The sequence below is a fragment of the Asterias amurensis genome, chromosome 18 (genome assembly GCF_032118995.1).
Source record: "Asterias amurensis chromosome 18, ASM3211899v1".
In the NCBI taxonomy this organism is placed as follows: domain Eukaryota; kingdom Metazoa; phylum Echinodermata; class Asteroidea; order Forcipulatida; family Asteriidae; genus Asterias; species Asterias amurensis.
Window position 1 is genome coordinate 14,418,567 of NC_092665.1, and position 21,182 is coordinate 14,439,748.

The 21,182-nt window shown below is 41.3% G+C and overlaps 2 protein-coding genes across 3 annotated transcripts; one reads left to right on the plus strand and one right to left on the minus strand.

Moving 5' to 3' along the window:
* Positions 1–1,200: 1,200 nt before the first annotated feature.
* On the plus strand, positions 1,201–5,657 carry LOC139950470 (S-adenosylmethionine-dependent methyltransferase Rv2258c-like). Of its 2 annotated transcripts, none has more exons than XM_071949157.1 (5): positions 1,201–1,406; positions 2,274–2,480; positions 2,993–3,183; positions 4,641–4,760; positions 5,075–5,657. In XM_071949157.1, exons 2-5 carry the CDS (start codon positions 2,284–2,286, stop codon positions 5,644–5,646), a joined length of 1,080 nt encoding a protein of 359 aa, XP_071805258.1. In that variant the 5' UTR covers positions 1,201–1,406; positions 2,274–2,283; the 3' UTR covers positions 5,647–5,657. The 2 variants fall into 2 exon arrangements, with proteins under 2 accessions (XP_071805258.1, XP_071805257.1); XM_071949156.1 differs by having other exon boundaries at positions 1,202–1,406; positions 2,237–2,480.
* Positions 5,635–20,665, minus strand: LOC139950469 (uncharacterized). Its single transcript, XM_071949154.1, has 5 exons — positions 20,529–20,665; positions 17,039–17,100; positions 13,912–13,962; positions 12,031–13,321; positions 5,635–11,940 (listed from the first exon to the last, which is right to left on the minus strand). The coding sequence occupies exons 2-5, from the start codon at positions 17,078–17,080 to the stop codon at positions 8,441–8,443; spliced, it is 4,884 nt and encodes a 1,627-aa protein (XP_071805255.1). The 5' UTR covers positions 17,081–17,100; positions 20,529–20,665; the 3' UTR covers positions 5,635–8,440.
* Positions 20,666–21,182: the final 517 nt, after the last annotated feature.

The following is a 21,182-nucleotide window of genomic DNA, read 5'->3' on the forward strand; positions in this document are numbered from 1 at the left end:
CCCCCCCACACACACACACAAAAAAAAAAAAAAATCCCAATGTGATGTTAAATAAATTAATAACATGAGATGAATACGGGGTAGGTGGGGCCGGTGCATTTAGGCCTATTATGTCGCAGCACTGACAATAATTGGGTTCAACTGAGATAAGCAAGGGTGACCATTCCCCCCGCCCCCCCCCCCTTCCCCGAGCACACGTACGTGTGTGACGTTGAGGAGACCGCGACCCCATAATTTTTCAAAGTCCGTATTGCTGTGCATGGGCGCACCACTAAGGGTGGATGACACCCGTCGATAAATCATCGATTTGGAGAGTGCACAAATTGATCGTGACGAGTACAATAGATTTCCCCACATTGCGTCTTAAACGTCTGTAGCATACATTAGGTAATTTTCGAGCCATTTGGATTTGTCTTTTTGTAATTTTGAGGCATTTATTTTGTGCGGGTTGGATACAAGAAAACCCGATAGCAAAATTATTATTACGTTCATGTGTGTAGGGTGACAATAGACATTTGGAATCCCTCTACGACGGTCTACGACCGGAGCTCGGAGCTAGCTATAGACCATTGGTGTTGCGCGGTCACACACAACCAACGTTCCGATTATGCACGGTCCCAATATACGGCTCTGTGCACGGCAAAAAAAGAGCGCCCGCTAGCGTTCGTTCATTACAAGCGTGTACAGTTTTTGCAGGTGCATGCTGCATAATCGGAACGTTGGTTGTGTGTGACCCCGCAACACCAATGGTCTTGGAACCAAGACAAGCTATAGCTGCAACATGCTGCAACATGTTGTCAGAAGTGCTTTACCCCCAAGAAGTTTCCTGTTAATTGGGTCTTCTATTGGGTCGACGAACTACACTTTTGACAACCTTTGCTCTCTTTGTGTTGTTGACCCATGACGTGTGATCCTATCGCCAAACCAATCAAGGGTATGGACATTGTCATTATGCTGTACCATTTTTCGTTCCGCCCAAACTTGACAACCGCACCAACTATTAATTGGGACTGGTCCCAACTTGAGCGTTCAAGTCGGGGCGTCCCAACTATAGTTGGGCGTCTCAAGTTTTGGTAGGGATAGGGAGAGCGGAGCATGATCCCAACTACAGTTGGGATGCCAACTTCAGTTGGGATGCCCCAATTACAGCTGGGACGCCCTAACCGGTCCCAACTATAGTTGGGACGATTCTCAAGTTGGGATGGAGTAGTACGTAATTGCGTAAACACCAAATCTAATCAGGTTATCAGTGGTCTGGCATTGATTGTGAGCCGTGTGTCCAAAGAGCGAGGTCACTGGGTATGTGTGCAAGAGCAGTCATTACACAGCAGTTTCTGCCGCTCTGCATGATCATAACTGAACCGAAGCTCAAACTACGACTATATTCAGAAGCTCGAATATAAAAAGTAAGTGATCTGAATTTGTGTCATGAATTTTAGGTTTGAATTGTTGTAGCAACATTGGTAGCAAATTGAAATAGTCCATGTTGGACTCCCCCCCCCCCCTGGCTGGGGCAGATTTATTTGTTTTAATATAAATAAAACTAACAAAGATTGAAGAAAGGCATTTAGCTTTATATTATAGTTATACAGCTGTGTCACTCACTGTTCTTTCTTATTTTATTATAAAATAGCTCCTTAGATATTGCATTATCAAACTGTACATTGGTTTTACCCTCACACTTACTTAGGCTTAGCACTGTATGTATAGCACTTTCTTGAGTTCTGTGGAAAAAAATCACAGGCATAGCCTATGGCATTGGCCTATAGACCTTATGCATTGACGTCATCCAGCCGCCATCTTTTTGAGGTCAAACGGTGACGAAACAATCAAAAGGCACATAGATTGGCCAATGAAAAACCTCCTTTTGACCTCAAGAGTCAAGGCGAGGGCGCCGTACTGAAATGACGTCATGTGCATAAGGTCTATTTGCTTGGGTGAGATTCGAACCAACGACCTAGATATAGTATTTGTGGGTTGTGTTTTCAGTCCCTACTTGACTGCGTGGGTTTTCCCTGGAATAATTCTTGGAAAAGTTTCCTTATGTATGGCGCCACCACTTTTTCATTCGATAGGAAATAATATAATCCAATTTACCTCAAGGAGATATTCCTTTTTGTAAAAATTTGTGAAAAAGTGGTGACGCCAGACAGAAAGTATCCTAATTCTCTTGAGTTTTCCCTCCCACCTAATACTGAATTTTCGTCATCATCTTCTCTTCTCGTTTGGCTCTTAGTCTTTATATTAGAGCGTTGAGAATATTTAATATCCAGATCCAGAATCATGGCGGACAGTGGCAAACAGGCCGGTGATGATTCTAAGCAAGAGTTCAGCAGCCGTATGATGGACGTGGCCCTCAGTGGCCTCAAGTGTGTGGCCATTGCGATGGGAAAGGAAACAGGACTCTTTGATGTCATGATTGCCACGGAGACGCCCAAGACCAGCCAAGAAATAGCAGATGCAGGGAATCTTAAAGAGAGGTAAGTTCTCTTTGTGTTGGTGTTCTGTATTTGGGCGACTATTGCGACTAGTGTCGTATTCACGACTATTTACGTATAAGCAGCTAATTTTAGCATGTGCGCATGCGTACTCCACGTTACTAAGCATTCTACGCTTACACAGCTAGCACAGAAGTTTGGTGCTTGCATGTAAGCTGAGAATGGTGATCGTAAGCACAAAAATCGCCAGTAAGCAGAGCTATGATGTTTTGACCAGCTCGAGATTGAGGTTGTTTTTGCTGGGCAGAAACTGTTTTTAAAGCAATATTCATAAATACCTCATACAGTTTCGCTATTCCTATTGGTGGAGAGCGCGTCACGTGGGTGTGTATAAACCTTTGTTTATGACCGGTAAAAAGTGTTGAAACATGGGCGTGACACGCCTACTTGCACCTGTGCTTATATTATAAACCAAACTGCCATGTCACATGTACAATTTGTGAGTGGTACCCTGCTTATTTTTGCTTATAAAGTTGACCTTTGGCATTTGGTAGGTATGTGAGAGAATGGCTTGGTGCCATGGTCACTGCAAAAATAGTGAACTATGACCCCTCAACAGAGACATACTGGATTCCTAAAAGTCATCACTCTATAACGCAGTTCACTGGATTGGCGATGTGCACCCCATCATTGTCCACGGCATTCTTTGATGTAGCGGACAGCTTCAGGAAAGACGGACCCTCAGGTACATGTAACAGTGTTCTTTAAGTTTGACAGTAAACTAAGCAGTACGGAAGTTTGCCTGTTGTTGAGGTCTTCTATCAGTTTTATAACATATTAAAGGCAGTGGACACTTTTGGTAATTGTCAAAGACTAGCCTTCACAGTTGGTGTATCTCAACATACTCATACAATAACAAACCTGTGAAAATTTGAGCTCAATCGGTCATCAAACTTGCGAGATAATAGTTAAAGAAGAAAACACCCTTGTCACACGAAGTTGTTGTACGTTTAGATGGTTGATTTCAAGACCTCAAGTTCTAAATCTGAGGTCTCGAAATCAAATTCATTAAAAATTACTTCTTTCTCGAAAACTATGGCACTTCAGAGGGAGTCGTTTCTCACAATGTTTTACACCATCAACCTCTCCCCATTACTCGTCACCAAGAAAGGTTTTATGCTAATAATTATTTTGAGTAATTACCAATAGTGTCCACTGCCTTTAAATCATGTTGTGTGTCTTGGCCGAGCATAAAGAGAACCAAACTTAAGCTTAGGTGTTACTCAGGGCTAAAACGTCCTGGAGGCAACGAAGGTGATTGCCTCCAATGGGGCATGCCTCCATGCCCCATTGGAGCATGCCTAATGGAGACAACAAAGGCAGTGGTCTGCATGCCCCTGGTCATTGCCTTGGTGCCCTTGAAATGCTCAAGTAGAATTTTACAGTTTCCTCATAGGGTGCCAGATCTTGAATTTCGTTCACGAGGGCACAGCAATTCTCCTCTGGTAAGGGTACTTCTATGAGGAAGATTTAAATTTGTACTTGAACCTTGCAAAGGGCACGACAGCAAAACCACAGTGCACCATGGCAATTGCTGTGGGAGCCATGAGTTATTTCATGAGCAGGGGGTGCCCTTTTTACAATGAGAAAATGCCTTGGTGCCCTTGGCTTTTCAAAAACAAAGCCCACAGACCTGGTTTGTGATTGCAGAGATTGGGTTCTAGTTTGGGTCTTGAAACTTGTGTTCTTAAAGGGAAGGTATATAACTTTTGTAATCACTCTAAACATTTATACTTTTAGTTTGACGCCCACCCCAGCTTTCGATTGTATCCAGCGTTTTGAGAAACATTTTACTTTGAAGTTATGTGGTTATGTTTCTCAGATTGTGTTTTAATAATTATTATTTAGTATTTATTTATTTTAAATCTTGAGACATACACAATAGTTACAAGCTGTACAGGGGCTGTCAAGGTTAAAACAAAAGTATAAAAAATGTCAATAATATAGGGATTATTCTTCTTGCGTGGACATAATTGTTTGTTCACTCTTGATTTTTGGCGTTATCGTACAAGCGCAATCACCTTTTGAACTGAAATTTTCACAGGTTGATTTTAAACTACATTTTTTAAGGATGAAAACAAATTTGCCTTTTTTCAAGTGATCTTAGGTGATTTTTTTTCCTGTTGAATTTTTGTTTTGCAGGTGTCCCATACTCCAAATACTCTAAATTTGACGACTTGATGGATGGAATGCATGGACCATTGTTTAAAAATGAGCTGGCGGAGTTTACTGCGTCGATGCCCGATGTCCAGAAGAAACTTGGTATGTTGATTTAAATATCATTGTTGTTGTTTATATTGTATGTGCTTATTTATTTTTCAAACAACAAAATGTTTCTAGTAGTGAAACCAGCTGACTCTTGAAAAAGCGACGAGCATTTTGATCTTAAGCTAGTTGTGTAGATAAGATGATGAAGAAATGTTCAGTTTTAAACGGAGGAAAAACCTGAACAGGGTAAATTGCAGGCAATTCAGGTAGGGCACTTTTGAGACCCTCGCGCAGCAGACAAACCAGTCCTTTTTTGCAGTTTGAGCGTGCGCGCACATCCTCAGATTTCTTGATCACCTTTTTTACAGAGTCGGGGATAAAAGTGCTTGACATCGGCTGCGGTCCAGGAGCATCTACGTTGGAATTCGCCAAACATTTTCCAAAAAGCACCATTTACGGGCTGGATCTCTCTGAGTCGGGCATCAAGAATGCGCAAGAGGTCGCGAAGGCCTCGGGTCTGACCAACACCGTATTCCGCTGTCAAGATGTAAGCTCCCTACCATCCGATTGGACGTCTCAATTTGACTACGCTTTTGCCCACATGGTCATCCACGACCTGGCCGATCCGACAAGAGTCTTGAAGGAAATTCTCCGTTTGTTGACACCAGGGGGTGCCCTTTCAGTCCTTGACCCCAACGCTCATTCCAAACTCGAAGATAACATCTCAGAGGAGAATGAGCATGCCAGTATGTTGTACACCATCAGTATGATGAACTGCATTCCTGCATGTCTTAGTCAGAATGAGGGGAAAGGGGCAGCCTTGGGTGCCGCCTTGGGACGGGAAAAGGCAACTCTACTTTTGGAGGGGGCCGGGTACCATGTCAAGTCCATAACCACGGCTCTAGGGGGATCTTTGCATTATCTGTGCTTCAAGTCTTAGTTTGTGTCTGTGAAACGCGAAACAGAACGGAAATACTTTATAGAAGAGGGCTTTATGGTCAAATTCAGTTTTGTGATGCACTCATTTGCCAAAAGATGTGGAAGTTGTGGAAGTTGGACTAATATGTCTATATCTTTAGTCTTAAGGCCCGGTCACACGGGCCCCGATAACGAGAACGAGAACGATAAAAATGCACGCCCTCGATTGGTTGAATGAGCGTGGGCGTATTCTGCGTGGAGCATTTCAACCAATCGAGGGCGTGCATTTTTATTGTTCTCGTTATCGTTCTCGTTATCGGGGCCTGTGTGACCGGGCTTTTAACCTCACATTAAAACTGTGTGAAAATGCCATTGTATTTGATACCTTTCCGGTATTCGCCGACATCTATCGCAAACATCAATAGTGACCTCACATTCTATTTTGACTGATACACTGCAAACACTCCTTCAGGATGTGCAGACATAAATGACGTCATGTTTTAAATTTCGTGATGATAACTTACGAGTAACAATAACAACAATTTAAATAATTTTTAATAATTTGAAGTACAAGTATTTTTTTATATTATGAATTTTATGAAAATTTTATGAAAAGGGGTTTGCGGAAGACACATCCTTTTGATAATATCACTTTTTACTTTTGTACTTCCCTGGACTATTTCAGGTCAAGATATTGATGAATTCTAAAGATTTAAAATAAATAATAAAGTTACTCAGGTCAATCAATTTCATCGACTTTTAAGCGCACCATAATGATTTAATTTTTCTTGAATTTTGTTTTATCAAATAATGAGTACACTGAATGTAAAATAAACTGTATAAAACACATGAAGTGTAAAGTTGAATACGGTTATTTATTCTTCTAGGTACACTTTGGAAAATTGCCGTCAAAAACTCCTGGGTCATAATTGACCCCCATTCTGGGTCCCATTTGTGGATCAGACTGACTCTTAGAACTGATTAAAAAAAGTACATGTACTGCTTAAAGACCTACACAGATTTCCAGCCTTAATAGACTGACCCAGAAATGACATGTGACCCAGAATAGGGGTCAATTATGCCCGGGATTTTTTCCAAAAGATCTTAACGTGCTAGGTACCCAAAAGAATCGCAGGTGGAATCTAGTGTTTCGCTGTCCATTCCTTCTTTGATCAGCCAAACTACCATGTCACATGAAACCCTCCCTTATTTTATACAGCGAATGAAATTTCTCAGCAGTATTTTGGAATTGGTCCCAGTACTAATCTACGAAAAATCTTCTGGTATTTAGGCACTAGCTCGATGACCCTGGGCCCCTAGTTCGACATCACGCCCTTAGGAAGAAAGGTGTTGCTGAAGTCGAAACCAACAAACAGTTTTTGTGTGTGCAATGTGGATTTTTTGTTTTATTATAACCAGTTCTAATCTACGAATAATCTTATGGTATTTAGGTTGGTTGCCAGTTTCTGCTCGGCAAGATTTGTCTGTGCTTAGCAAGTTTGTGTGCTTATGCTTAATTGAATTGGGCCCAGGATAAAATGTTTTTTTTTTTAAGGGGAACAATCCCTGCAAAGAAACCCGTGGCACCAAAATATTAAACACAAAATCCAAACCTTGACTTCTAAAACGATATAAAGCCCTTATGTGCTTGAATCGATATCAAATCAATATCACACCTTCCATAAAGCACAACACGGTCACTAATGTTAAAGGCACTGGACTTTTTTTCTTTCGAGTCATCGGAAGTTGCAAGAAAATATTTAAAGCAAAAGAAAACCCTTTTTGCACAAATTAGTTTGCTCACAGATGCATATTAAAAGGCTTTAGGTCTGATCAAAGTCCTTAGTATCCAAGTGAGAAACTACTTCTTAAAAACTACATTACTTTAGAGGGAGCTGTTTCTCTCAATGTGTTATACTACCAACAGCTCTCTATTGCTTATTACGTTTTTATGTTAACAATTATTTTGAGTAATTACCAATATTGTCCAGTGCCTTTAAGCAGGGTCAAAGGTCAACACAAGGTTGGCTAGCAGTGGTTACATCTTAAACATACAAGTTTACACTACCTTTTTCAACTAGCCCTAAAACTAAAATATTTCAATAAAAAGATTATTGGTAATTAAGAACAAACAACTCCCAAAGAGTGCTCGTGTGACATTAACTCGAGTAGTAAACAGTATTCTACAAAATAGAGAGAAATGCCATTGGCACAGAAAAATACTCTCTTGCTCAGAGCATCTCTGAGATAAAAAGAGAAAGTGTTTAAAATTCTAACTACTGTTTCCATTGTATACACTAAATGTTTGGCTTAATATTTAGAATAGCGTCAAAAATTTGACATGTCGGTCAAGACTCGTGCGGCTTGAAACTATCCTGTTTGTAAGTGTGACGTCATTCCATGTTAAGACCGCGCCTATCAGTTCACTGGCTCCACTGTGTACAAGCCCATCGGCATTAAGGAGTTAGTTTTTTTCTGAGTGTTAAACTCAATCATCAGCAGCACCAAAACCAATTGATAGTTATCAGTGTTAAGTCAAATAATGGTTCTTGTGATTGATTATTAGCTATAGTTTGCTACAAATTTGCCAGCACAGGCTGTATGTCAGGGAGCTGAGATGGTTTAAGGAATGAATTAAGGCCAAGTGACTTGGGGGTAATAATATGGAAGCGCTTTGAGATGCCCTTCTGGTGTGTAAAGCGCTATATAAAAACCGACTATTATTATAGATGGTCCCAAGAGATATGGCTCTTTGAATGTGGACCTTACTAAGGCCCATAGACTTGTGTGCTTTTCAGTGTTTTGATCTGTCGCGTTCAAATGTCCAAGTAAGTTGTTGTAACGCGATCATCATCCACTTTGCGCTTGATGTACAGATAGGACAGTGCCCCTTTCAGCTGCGAATACGTAACCATGTCTTTTCCTTCTCTCTTGTAGCCTATGTTTCGCCCAAAACCTGTTTGTTTTGTCTCCAGAACATCGAGGAACTCCTTCTTTCTCAAGTCGTTCTGCTTCTTGTTCAATCCTTTGCTGCTGACCTTGACTTTGTCTCCCCCGAAACATATGTATGTTTTACTGCACAAAGCCACAACCCCGTCCCCTTCAAATTCCACTTTGAATAGACCGGGAGTGCGCTTGTCGTAGCGTTCATTTTCCGGTGTATCACGTCGAGGGAACCATTTGTCTTTCTCCCGCTCGTACTCTTCCTTCATTTCTGGTTTAATGACGGACTCCAGATTGTTCCCGGCTATGGCAATGTACGCAGAATCGGTGTCCATCTGACAGAGCTGGAAGTCAGACCGATCAATGTATTTATCAAGAAATTCGTAGTAGAACTGCAGCATTTTCAGCTTCGCATATTGATACACGAACAGTCCAATCTGCTGGGGCAGGTCAACCTTGACCGACCGCTTACCCAGTTCAATTTCATGCACCCCCTCTCCTATATCGGTGGCAGAACGAAACCGCTGGTCGTTAATGAACTGACTAGCATGTTTCGCCGTCATGCAAATCTTGACATCCTTGAAGTTCTCCTTGTTGGTCACTGTCTTCCCGTACGCGGAATTCCCAATGAGCTTCATCGTGTCCGCTCTAGCTGTTGAACCGCTAGCGTCTCCATCTCGTCTGGCGTCACTGACTTCTTTGCCGAACATCTCGAAGCAACTACTGGGTCTGTACTGGAAAACTTGGTAAATCTTTGTGACTTCGAGGCCGTTTTGGAGATACCACTTAAGCAGAGGGGTGGTGAGGAGGATTTTCTTTCCGCACATACTTCCAATGAGTGTTCTTCGAGGCTTCGTGAGAAGCTGGTTACTCTTAGCGAAGCCATACATGTCGTCCCCGATCACGCTTTTCTCACAAGCAATATCGATGTTCTTGAAGATAGGCGTCATCTCGCTGAATTTCTCCTTCTTACTGTCAGGCACATTTATATCACACTCAACGAAACCGAATATATTCCCAGAGCGGATGGCCTTGATGATTTCTCTTGTTGTCATGGACTCCTTTCTCTGAAGAGGCAACCGCCGTGATTCAAGGAATGACATCAGTTCCTTGCTGTCGGCTTTCTCCTCTTCCCACTCACATTCCCACTTCTCTTCAAGCTTATAATCCATTTTACGGATTAGCTCTGCTCTCTTTTCGGTTTCTTCAAGTAACTGCTTCATGGGTTTTTTCAATTTCTCATTGTACATTTTTTTATTTTTCCAACACCTATGCCCGTGCCAGTAGCAACCATGGAATTCGTACACCGTGTTGGTCTCCTTGCAGTAGCCGTCAACCCGAATGCGCGTTGGACCAATTCGCTTCTCCCTGGCATTCCCCTTGTGTTGTATCTTCCTCCCTTCTACCTTCAAAGACTCCCATTCCAGCCATTCTATTGCCATGGTCATGTACCAGTGACTGACCTGAGGTTTGAAATTATCCTCATCCTTTCGCCTTATAAAAGGACCAACAGGCATTTCCTGCATCAGGCAACTCAGATACAGTGCATTGGCGTCATAACCAATGACCTTCTCGCATGGTTTGCCACCGCGGATTTTTGTCTCACCCTTTTCATGGTAGCGATGGAAGACTATTGACGGACCACCGACGATGTTGTCTTTAAGAGTATGGTAGAAGTCTTTGTGCTTTGCTTCTATCAGTGTGAAGAAATCGTCACCAGGCATACTTTGAAATAAGTATCGAAGTGACAGCCCCGGAGCAGAAATGCCATCTTTAAACATGTCGATGTTCTTGTCCTTGTAGAATTGGCTCATCTTTTCTACAGCTTTCATGAAAGGAGCTAAATTACGGACGCTGTACCATTCCAGGTAGTCGCTCATGGTTTGCATTCTCTTCTTATCCCAGACCTCAGTGCAAGTCTTGTAGCCCTCAGCAGACAGACTGCTAGTTCCAATAAGTTCGCTTTCAAATTCTGCTTTAGGCGGAAGAGTCTCTTGATTAAGTTTCTCAAGCGAATCCATCCAACCAAATGGGAAGAAGCCCCCCGCTTCTTCGAATTCGTATGATTTCAGAAAATCTGCTAAAGTACATCCCTGAACAAGGTAGTTACTGATGTCCAGGAACTTGAAGAATTCAGTCTTAATGGCCAAATAAGTGTTGTTTCTTTTGATGACGTACTGAAGTGGGTTCGATTTCTTCAATGAGGTGTACAGATATTGCTTGACGAGATTGATGCCATACTTTGAGGATTCAAATCCCAGAACTGGTAACTCCTTAAGGTAGTCCTCGAAATCCTTTCTCAACTTTGTGAGATGACGTTTTAGGTTGCCTTTTGAGTCACTGTTGTCTTGGGTACGAACATTACGCAACTGCTTGTCCAGCTCCTTGAAGACAAGTTGAAACTTTTCCATCAGAAATTTGTAAGATGCCTCACTTATTTTGTACAAGTATTCGATCATCTCGTTGACCAGCTGCTGGGGATCACCTTTTGAAATGAAACACTTAGGTTCTTCAAAGCCTTGCACATTGCTGAGGACACTGACACTCAGAGGGATGTGCTTATACTCAACACGTGTTTTGGTGGTCTTCTCGGTCTTTTCAGAAGTGTCCGGAAAAATCTCGAATCTAAAAGTAGCACGGTGCGGAAAGCAGCGATCCTCTGCTGGCACCGATATATTCTCATCCAGAAGTCTGTCAAATATTGAAGGAGCTGGCCTGTAGACACTGCCAGGAAACCTGTGTTTAATGTTTTTCGAACATTTCGCCATATGTATTTTAAGACCATTGCTCCTACGGAACACCCTCTGGCACCATGTGTTTGTACAACAAAAGGTGTTGCTGTACAAGTTGAAATCTTTGATGTAGGAGAAGTGCCGTTTGAACAAATTAAGGTACATGGTTTTCTTCTTAGTCATGCGAGATCGAGTGACAAGCTTTGCGAATGTCTTTTTCTGCTCCTGTTTTTGGGCGCCTGGTGTTTTGCGTTGACTTTGACGAGGCTCTGGTTCGGTATCACCTTTTTCACCCTGATCATCATCACCAGACACTCCAACCTCTTCATTTGAAACTTCTTCCTTTTTCTGTTTTTTGGACTTTCTTGTCGAGTGTGGGTTCGTGTCACTTGATGCTAGACTGCGACAAAGCTCTGCCTTTGGATTGGCTAATTTGCGTTTAGTGCGACGACGTCCTTCCTTTGGTTTGGCTACATTGCGCGTACTGCGTCTAGGTCCTGCCTTTGGATTGGCTAACTTGTGTTGACTGCAACCAGGCTCTGCATTAGGATCGACACCACTAGTGTCAAGAGGTTCAACTTCTTCTTCACCGTCGTCATCATCCTCCTTACGAGACGATTCATTCCCATCATCAGATGCACCTTCCTCCTCCTCCTCCTCCTCCCCCTCCCTCTCCTCCCCGTCCTCCCCCTCGTCCTCCTCCTCCCCCTCTTCATCAGATACCTCATCACCTTCTGCTGGAATACTGTAGACCATGATGTTTGTTTCGAACTGTTTCTCTAAATCGGGTAACTCTTCCAAAAAAATCCCCTGAAAGTCATCTCCACTTATATGCTGTTTCTTCTTGTATTCACCAAATAAACGCGTGGTTTCCTTCTCGCAGTTCTTGATAGAGAAGCCATTGTGAAGAGCCAAACATCTGAAGAAGCACAGGTTGTCCTCGAACACTTTACCTGTCTGTCTGCTCTTCACGAGTGAATGAAGTCCTCTGTTTTTTTTGAGGAACGGCGGTAACTCATCTATGGAGCAACACCCGATCGGCAAATCTGGCATCTTGTTCACGTATACAACCATGTTAGTTATCTCGTGTACAGACCATTTTGTACTTGGTCGTTGATGTGAGGCAAAGTTTAAGGGTTCTTCTTCCTCGACACTGTGAATAAATCTCATCATATCGTCTCGAGAGGTTATGATAAACGGCATCTCGAACAATCGGGCATTGTTGTTACTTGGATGAAAGTAGCGTAGCTCATTCGTCTCGCTGTGCCTGAGAAGCAGACCAAATGAGATGTTCAGCTTACAACGACAATCAAGCTTCTCAAAAATTGCTAGCAGTTGATTTCTTTGCATCTCCGACCATTTCGGTTGCTTGTACAGCCGGAAATTGTAAACATCTTGAGCAGGCCGTCCATCCTTTCTGTTGGTGCGAATTTTGGCCCAGTTCTCACGTATAATGTCCAGAGTGTCCGGACTGTCCAAATTTGGTGGAAACTCAAGTGGGTCTTCATCCATGAGAGGAACCTCGTCTTCGTCTTCAGAGTGTGGAGGGGATTGAGGTTCTTTCTGCACTGCCATGTGGGGGTTCTTTCTGCTCGTGCTGGCCGGTTCACCATCTTCATTGGTATCGTCCATGAGAGGAACCTCGTCTTCGTCTTCAGAGTGTGGAGGGGATTGAGGTTCTTTCTGCACTGCCATGTGGGGGTTCTTTCTGCTCGTGCTGGCCGGTTCACCATCTTCGTTGGTATCGTCATTGGTATGACGTCTTTTGTCGCCAGGTTTCGTATCATCTGTTTCAGATTCGGTTCCACTGAAGAGATTCTTGGGTTCGAATGCAGCAGTACCTGTGGACCGCTTTTTCTCATGGATGCTTCTCATATGTCTCTGCAAGGATTGTTTTGTTGCAAAAGGCTTCGAGTTAATACATGACCCACAAACAAACCTTTTGGTGGAGCTCGAAGTCTTCGATGTACTAGGTTGTCCCTTTGATGTCGACGCCTGTTGGGAAGATCCAGTTGTATCGTGCTGTGACAAGAAAACACAATAACTTTCTATAAGAAACTCAGAGACTATAAATACATGAGAAAATATAAATACTTTGCAAGGCTTGACACAAATCAGCTAGAATGAATTATTTCTGTTGATATAGTTTTGATCAGAATCGTCTTAAAAAACATTGTGACCGAATGATCTTTCTTTTTGGAACCATGGTGTTTCAGCGTATCATTCCAGTGAATATCCTGGCAGGCAAGATGCTGCAGTGGTCATAACTTTAAGTTTCGGAACCATTACAAATCAAACATTGTATAAAATAACACACCGACACGTGTTCTGTTGCAGTACTCTTTATTCAAAGAGGGGGGGGGGGTGCAATATAATTTCCAGTGTTTGTATAATATTCCCACAAAACAAAAACTTCTGGTTAAATGCCAAACATGTGGCTCAAATAACAAAACTAACAAAACAATTCATTGACTAATTGTGTTTCGCATAAAGTCCAGGCTCTGTTGTTGTTCCTTGGTAAACTTGTGATGTCACTGGTCACGTGGATTTAACTCCAGGCAGCTTTTATAATTACGGGTTAAGTTTCATGTTCGTTTGTTTGTTACACTTACCTCCTCTTTTGTGTCTTCAGACTTGGGAGTGGAACTTGGGACTCCTAGTGCCTGGTGAAGAGTAAACAAAATAACACTCTTAATAGGCATATTTATTTTATTTAGTAACAAGGAATGAGATGAGGGATAGTGTGGTGTATTTCGCGTGGGATTGCAGACAATAAAATACACACACTGTGCAAAGGAGCTGCCATACTGAAAAACGTTTTATTTACTATCCCTGAGGGGATGCAGGTCGTGGTGTGACCTTTGACAACAGCTGTATGCAATATACAGTAGGCCTACTAGTAGCCGAGTGTAGCCAAGTGGGCTATAGCAAGTCGTATCACAGAAAGAGAACACCGCTCGTGTAGTACAATTTTTTGTTGACACTTCATATAGTTATCATAATTTATTCAAGGTTTCAATCCCTTAAAAAAAAATACTTTTATTCATAGTTTAACATTGGGAATAGAACGACTTGCAATGTGGTGTGTGAGGCACCACTTCCATTTCAATCATTGTTTGCAAAATTTAAGCTTTTCCCCTTGTTGATCTAATTTGAAAATGTTTAGCAGGAGTGTCACACTAGGATTCTGCATACTATCAGGGCGGTCGAGTGACTTGCACAGCGGCAATCACAGGAGTAACTAAGTTTTGGGTTGAACAAAACCAGTCCCGGTCATGACACTAACTTGTGTCCTTGACCCAAGATACTTATAATTGCGTCTTTTCCCCCAGGGGTATAAATGGGTACCTGCGAGTGTAGGTGTTGTTTTGGTATATGAAAAAGCCTTTTGGAGCGCTACGGTTGCCCAGGTTATTAAAGGAATTGTTATTGGCCAAAGCGCATTGAGACGGTTATTGTGAAATGTGCTATATAGTTATTATTATTACAATGTCAATTAAAGGGACACACCGGCCGAGTTGGGCTATTTGGGCTACACAATAGACTAAGAAATGTATTCAACGGGTTTCCAGGAATGAAGAAGAACAGTCTTTAAAAAAAATCATCAAATTTGGCCGTTTTTGAGCATTTTAAAACAAAAACGAAGGTCGCGTGATTGTTCTAACCAAAAAGTGGTACAAACAATCACGTGACCTTCCGGGCTAGTTTTACTTCCAGCCGTCTAAAAGTAACTAACCAAACCAAAATCTTTTTTTTACAAAATTATTAACGAGTAATTGACGAAAAAGATCATGTATTCAAATTATCGCTACAAAATGTAAATAATGGTGAAAAATCTAACGTAAGATTCGCATTCAAAGAGTCCGTGTAACGGAAGCTTGTTATATGGCCCCACAGCGTGGAGCAATCGGAACGTAAGCCTCGGGGCATATCACGTACCGCACATGCCGTGTCTCGTGGGGGGCTGGAGGTGTAATCCCGGGCGCTATGAACTCCCAGCTTGCGGGTCTCGCCGTGAGCTTGGGAGGTGTTGGGAGCCAGACATCAGAGTACATGTTTGTCATAGTGGGTTTGTCATTTGGTACACCTCGTGTCAAATCCGTCATTTCTTATGATCGCAACGTTCCAATATTATACTCTGTTTTGTTTCATGGCTCCTAATTTCTTTTTGCTAGGAGTTTTCAGGAAACAATAAAAAAGATTGACGATGTCAAAACGTAGCAATACCGCATTTTGTTATATTGACAGTGTTATTGTGTGAGTAGCTTAAAAAATGTTTTGTGAAGAAGAAAAAAGGATTAAAAAAACCGGAGCCCCCGATCGAAAAAAGAACAGGTGAAAAATAATTTTGTATAAAAGGTTGAAAAAAATATGATAAAAAAATTCCCTCAAAGCATAATTTTGTCAAAAAAATATTTTTTAATTCTGTGAATGAAGTGTTATTTTTGAGACTGTTGAGGTATTATTTGGTTACGTTCCAAGCTACGCAGCTACTCAGCTACGCTTACGTTTCTTCAAGTTACGCTATAATATAAAAAGGTACGTTTTTCAAGCCCGAGTCAAGCTACGCTTACGTTCCATATGCAGCTACGTTTACGTTCCAAGATATCCAGCTACGCTTATACCTTCCAAAATATGATGTTCCAAGCTACGCTTACATTCCAAGTTTTGTTTACGTTCCTTCTCAAGTTACGCTATATACAAAAGGTACGCTTTCAATCCTGAGTCAAGTTACGCTTACGTTCCATACGCAGCTACATTTACGTTCCAAGATACTCAGCTACGCTTACGTTCCAAGATATGCTTACGTTCCAAAAGATAAGATTACGTTCTAAGCTACACAGCTTCTCAGCTATGCTTACGATCCATACGCAGCTACGTTTACGTTCCAAGATACCCAACTATGCTTACGTTCCAAGATATGCTTACGTTCCAAAAGATATGGTTATGTTCCAAGCTACGCAACTACTCCATATCCATACAATCCATATACATCATTTAGGTTTGTTACGCTAAAATCAAAATTACGCTTTCAATCCCGAGTCAAGCTAGGCTTACGTTTCAAGATTTGCAGCTACGCTTACATTTCAAAATACATTCTCACAAGGACGCTTTTGAATCCCTCACGATTCCCTCCCCCCCCACCCCCCACCCCAACGCCCCCCCCCCCGAGATTATAAAATGTTTCACTGTGAATAACAGGGCCCCTCAGTTTCATCTGTTTAGCAGAAAATACTGCTCACAAGTTCACCAGGAAGTTGGTGCCAGGAATGCTTTATTTACTTGTCACTGTCCCATCATATTCTGGGTTAGTTTTTTGTGTTCTTCGTGACGATCTTTGGATGTACGTCATAGCACGACTACCTCCATCGTCGAAGGATTTGCCTGATCCGTATAATAAAATGCTGGTTGTTTATACTTTATGGATAGACTGGATCCTTATGCTGCGTCGTAGTAAAACGTTGCTATAAACAAAGCACCAGTCTACTTACAATATTGTGCGACGATGTCACGAAGACTTGACAGTTGCAACGGCTGGAAACACGTTTACGCTGGTCTTTTACCGCTTTTGGGTTTTTTTAATCATTTTTCGCTATTTACGTGACATTTTGATGATTTATTTTTACAGCAACCATCTATAAAAACATTATTTATGATTCTACAGCCCTAAACTGCGTACACGGTGAGCCGGTGTGTCCCTTTAACTAACACCACATTATTTACAAAGAAAATACTTACGTCATCCTCCATTGAGCTGTCAGACCCTTGATCAGACATCATCTTTTCGCTTCAACCGTGTCCTAAAGAGTGACAAAGAAAATTATGCATAACGGATAATTATAACCTTTGAGGCGCATTATATTTGATTAAAGGAACACGTTGCCTTGGATCGGACGAGTTGGTCTATACAAAAGCGTTTGTAACCGTTTGTTATGAAATCCATATGGGTAGAAAGATAATTTAAAAGTAGAATACAATGATCCACACAAGTTTGCCTCGAAATTGCGTGGTTTTCCTCTTACTGTGCGAACAAACACGGTCGGCCATTTATGGGAGTCAAAAATTTGACTCCCATAAATGGCCGACCGTGTTAGTCGACGAGGTAAAAGAAAAACCGTGCAATTTCGAGGCATGTTTGTGTGGATCATTGTATTCTACTTTTACAGCATCTTTCTACCCATATGCATATTATAACAAACGCTTTTCAAAGACCAACTCGACTGATCCAAGGCAACGTGTTCCTTTAACCTCCCTGATAATTTTGAATGAGTTTACAGGGATTTCATTTTTAAGGTCTTGTGATAGACTCAAGTCGTTCAGATGGGTTAAAGCCATTGGACCCTTTCGGTTCAGAAAAAAAAAAAAGTTCACAGATTTACAAATAACTTTCAGGGTTTACAGAAGGCAATGGTGAAAGACTTCTCTTGAAATATTATTCCATGAAATGCTTTACTTTTGAGAAAACAGCAAAACAATATAAATTCTCGTTAACGAGAATTACGGATTTTATTTTAAACACATGTCATGACACGGCGAAACGCGCGGAAACAAGGGTGGGTTTTTCCGTGGTTTTCTCCCGACTCCGATGACCGATTGAGCCTAAATTTTCACAGGTTTGTTATTTGATATAGAAGTTGTGGTACACAAAGTGTGGGCCTTGGACAACACTGTTTACCGAAAGGGTCCAATGGCTTTAAAGGCAGTGGACACTATTGGTAATTACTCAAAATAATTGTTAGCATAAAAACTTACTTCGTGAACGAGCAATGGAGGGAGAGCTGTTGATAGTTTAAAACATTAAAAACGGCTCTTTCTGAAGTAACGTAGTTTTTGTGAAAACAAGTAATTTCTCACAAAAATATTTGAATTGATTTCGAGGGCGCAGCTGAGGTCTCGAAATCAAGCATCTGAAAGAGCACACAACTTCGTGGGACAAGGGTGTTTTTTTCTTCCATTATTCTCTCGCAACATCGGGACCAATTGAGTTCAAATTTTCACAGGTTTGTTACTTAGTGCATATGTTGAGACACACCAAGCGAGAAGACTGGTCTTTGACAATTACCAATAGTGTACTGTCCAGTGTCTTTTCTTTTTTAGTTTTGTTAATTGAGCCACATTGTTAGCATTTAAACATAAGTTTTGTTTTGTGTGAATATTATACAAAATGCTCTTAAAATGAGTAGTTACGTCATTTGAAAGAAACAAAACAGCAATTGAATGAGACAAACAGAAAAGAAGACGCATTTCAACACACCAAAAAGTAAAAAAAATTAAATTGCCCGGGCACTTCAATATGGCATGTCCTATTGAATGCCTGAATTTAAATACAGCAAAAAAGTAACTCGGCTGTTGGAAAAGCACCTATAATTTTAAAATCGTTACTCGTATTCTAATAATGAAAATACCAGGAGACGGACAATTTAATTACGGTGTTTTTGACACCTTGTTTGTAACAATAGGTCGAGTATTGTTGCGGTATGTGCGCCGACAGGTGAAAAGTGCCCGTTTCCATTGTTGCAGTAATTCCTATTGACAAGAGCAGCTTTTCAAAATTCCCACTGTTAGCTTCACGCTGGATTACAGGAGAGATCAACCATGTCAATAGGAGTTACTGCAACCATGGAAATCGTCACTTTTCACCTGTAAGCACATAACGCGACGACAATACTCGACCGTTTGTTACTAACAATGTGTCAACATCACCGTAGTTAAATTGTCCGTCTCCTGGTATTTTCATTTTTAGAATACGAGTAACAATTTAAAGTTATATGTGCTTTTACAACAGCCGAGTTACTTTTTTTGCTGTCTTTATATTCGTCCCCGAAATCCAACAGTATATTTCAGCCCCAAATGACATCAGCAGCCGCATCGTTTGTAACCCTTTGTTTCCATGCGTTTGTTGCTCACCGTAAAAGTTTCCCCTTTAGGCTTCGCCCCCACGGCAATACGCCGTATCTGAACACGCTGGGGTTTTGCACACCCGCGGGGATGAGGTGATGGATGACAGCGCGTCGAGACGAGAGCGTTTCTGCCAATCAGAAATCGGCCAATCGGAAATCGGCCAATCGGAAATCAGTCAATCAGCATGTGCGTAACTCTATAAAAGCCTGGCGTAAAAACGTGCTAAGCACAGAACAACTCTTGCTTAAAAGAGGTAATGAGTATGCTGATACATTCGTCGACGTTAGGGTGAAACAAAATTAATATTCTTAATCCCCGATGCAAATGCTTCTTTGGTACAGCAAATCTGTTTTGGTTATCAGCCAAATTCCCCTAAAGTTTACATTGTAGCAACTTGTGCCCTACTTTTTTCTTTTTTTTTTTAGCAGAGAAATGATCTAATGCAGTATTTTATGCTTTTAAAACGGCTTTACGAATGGGGTCTGGCTGAAGTCGGGATGACGATTTGTTTTTGTGTCCCCCACCCCTACCTCGTTGCCATCAAAAACTGCGATACAGGCTATTCTTTCTTTCTACAAATCTAAAAAGACGAGCCTTGCTTTGACTCAATGAAATAGTATTTAGAAGAAGACAAGTTAATTCCACAACAACAAAGTGATATAAATTAATTTTTTATTTTCATAACAGAAAAAGACGTAACTTTTTAAGACTTTGCTGGAGTTTTTTTTTTTTTTTTTTTAAAGGAATTTAACAATAATTTGTGTGTAAAGTGTTACGGTTTTTAGCGAACCAAGTCTCTTTAACTACAAACTGCACCATGATGTGACCTTCTAAAAAAAAACCGTTGATATAGTTTGTACTGGTTTAATTGGACCTACTCTCTAAATGTAAAAGAGTGAAAAATACCCCTTTTTACATTTCGAGTTGTCCCTCATATGTCTCTTTAAAAAGAGTGGAGGTTATTTTACTTCTTTAAAAAAGGGGTTTCACTCCAGGACAGAATGAAAAAAATCACTCAAAAAGATGCAAACTTCAATCCTAAAGAGTGAAGACCACACGCGAAAAAGAGTTGTCCCTCATGGCACTTAAAAGGGTGCCTTTTCACTATTTTGCATTTAGAGAGAAAGGCTCGTATTATCGAATAAGATGTTTGCCAATTAATCCCGCTTAAAAACACCGCGGTAGAAGCACAAAGTGAGATGATCAAACAAAGGTTTTAATGGTGTACACATTTAGAATCGGTGATGTTGTTTTTCAGTTTGCGCCTCTCTGTGGGGCCAGGAATAGCTTTGGGAATACAAAATAAAAATAAATTGGGAATAAATACCTTGCTCTGATAACTCGTCCAGCGTGCAAAGATCCAAGTCCTTCGAAATTCGGGCAAATACTACGGTAGAAATGTAGCTGGATATGCCATAAAAAGGACGTCTAGTCATGGTACGTGTTTTCATCAAGCACTGCTGCCTGTTAATGTCATGAGCTTAACTTTGAGCGGGAATCTGTCGTGTGGCCAAAACTCGATTGCGAAATCTAGTATTTCTCTTCGGGGGTTTCCCGTGCACACAGCTTTACTTTCTATTGTTCTTTGTTTTATCAATGATGGTGTTCCAGTGACGTCATTGTGATTGCAGTCTATATATAGGGACCAATGTCTATGTCATAAATAAAGTACACATTCGAAGTATAATGTTCCCAGGCCACGCACGCCCTGTATTGACTATTGCAAATGTGTTTCCATTGTGGTATTGGAGCCTCATACAAAATATGTTTTAATCGCTGTCTACGGCGGACGGAAGCGTATGTGCAGCTGTTGCAGGAGTCTGTAGCCGTGTACCCGTATGCCCCCCCCCCCCCGAAAGTTTTTAAAACATGTTTTTATCACATTAAAGCTTATGTTTAAACTATAACCATTTACACTGGTAATGTTTAATCCCAATCCAGATTTAAAATGTCAGTTTAGGGTACGTGGGTTGATGTGGAT

Bases quoted from the DNA above. Each gene is read 5' to 3' on its own strand.
- LOC139950469 (XM_071949154.1), bottom strand. From the start codon at position 17,080: ATGATGTCTGATCAAGGGTCTGACAGCTCAATGGAGGATGAC. The intron at 13,963-17,038 runs GTAAGTATTTTC...ACTCTTCACCAG, and splicing joins ACAGCTCAATGGAGGATGAC to GCACTAGGAGTCCCAAGTTC. The intron at 11,941-12,030 runs GTGATGAGGTAT...AGGAGGAGGAAG, and splicing joins CTACAGTATTCCAGCAGAAG to GTGCATCTGATGATGGGAAT.
- LOC139950470 (XM_071949157.1), top strand. From the start codon at position 2,284: ATGGCGGACAGTGGCAAACAGGCCGGTGATGATTCTAAGCAAGAGTTC. The intron at 2,481-2,992 runs GTAAGTTCTCTT...GGCATTTGGTAG, and splicing joins GCAGGGAATCTTAAAGAGAG to GTATGTGAGAGAATGGCTTG. The intron at 3,184-4,640 runs GTACATGTAACA...TTTGTTTTGCAG, and splicing joins CAGGAAAGACGGACCCTCAG to GTGTCCCATACTCCAAATAC.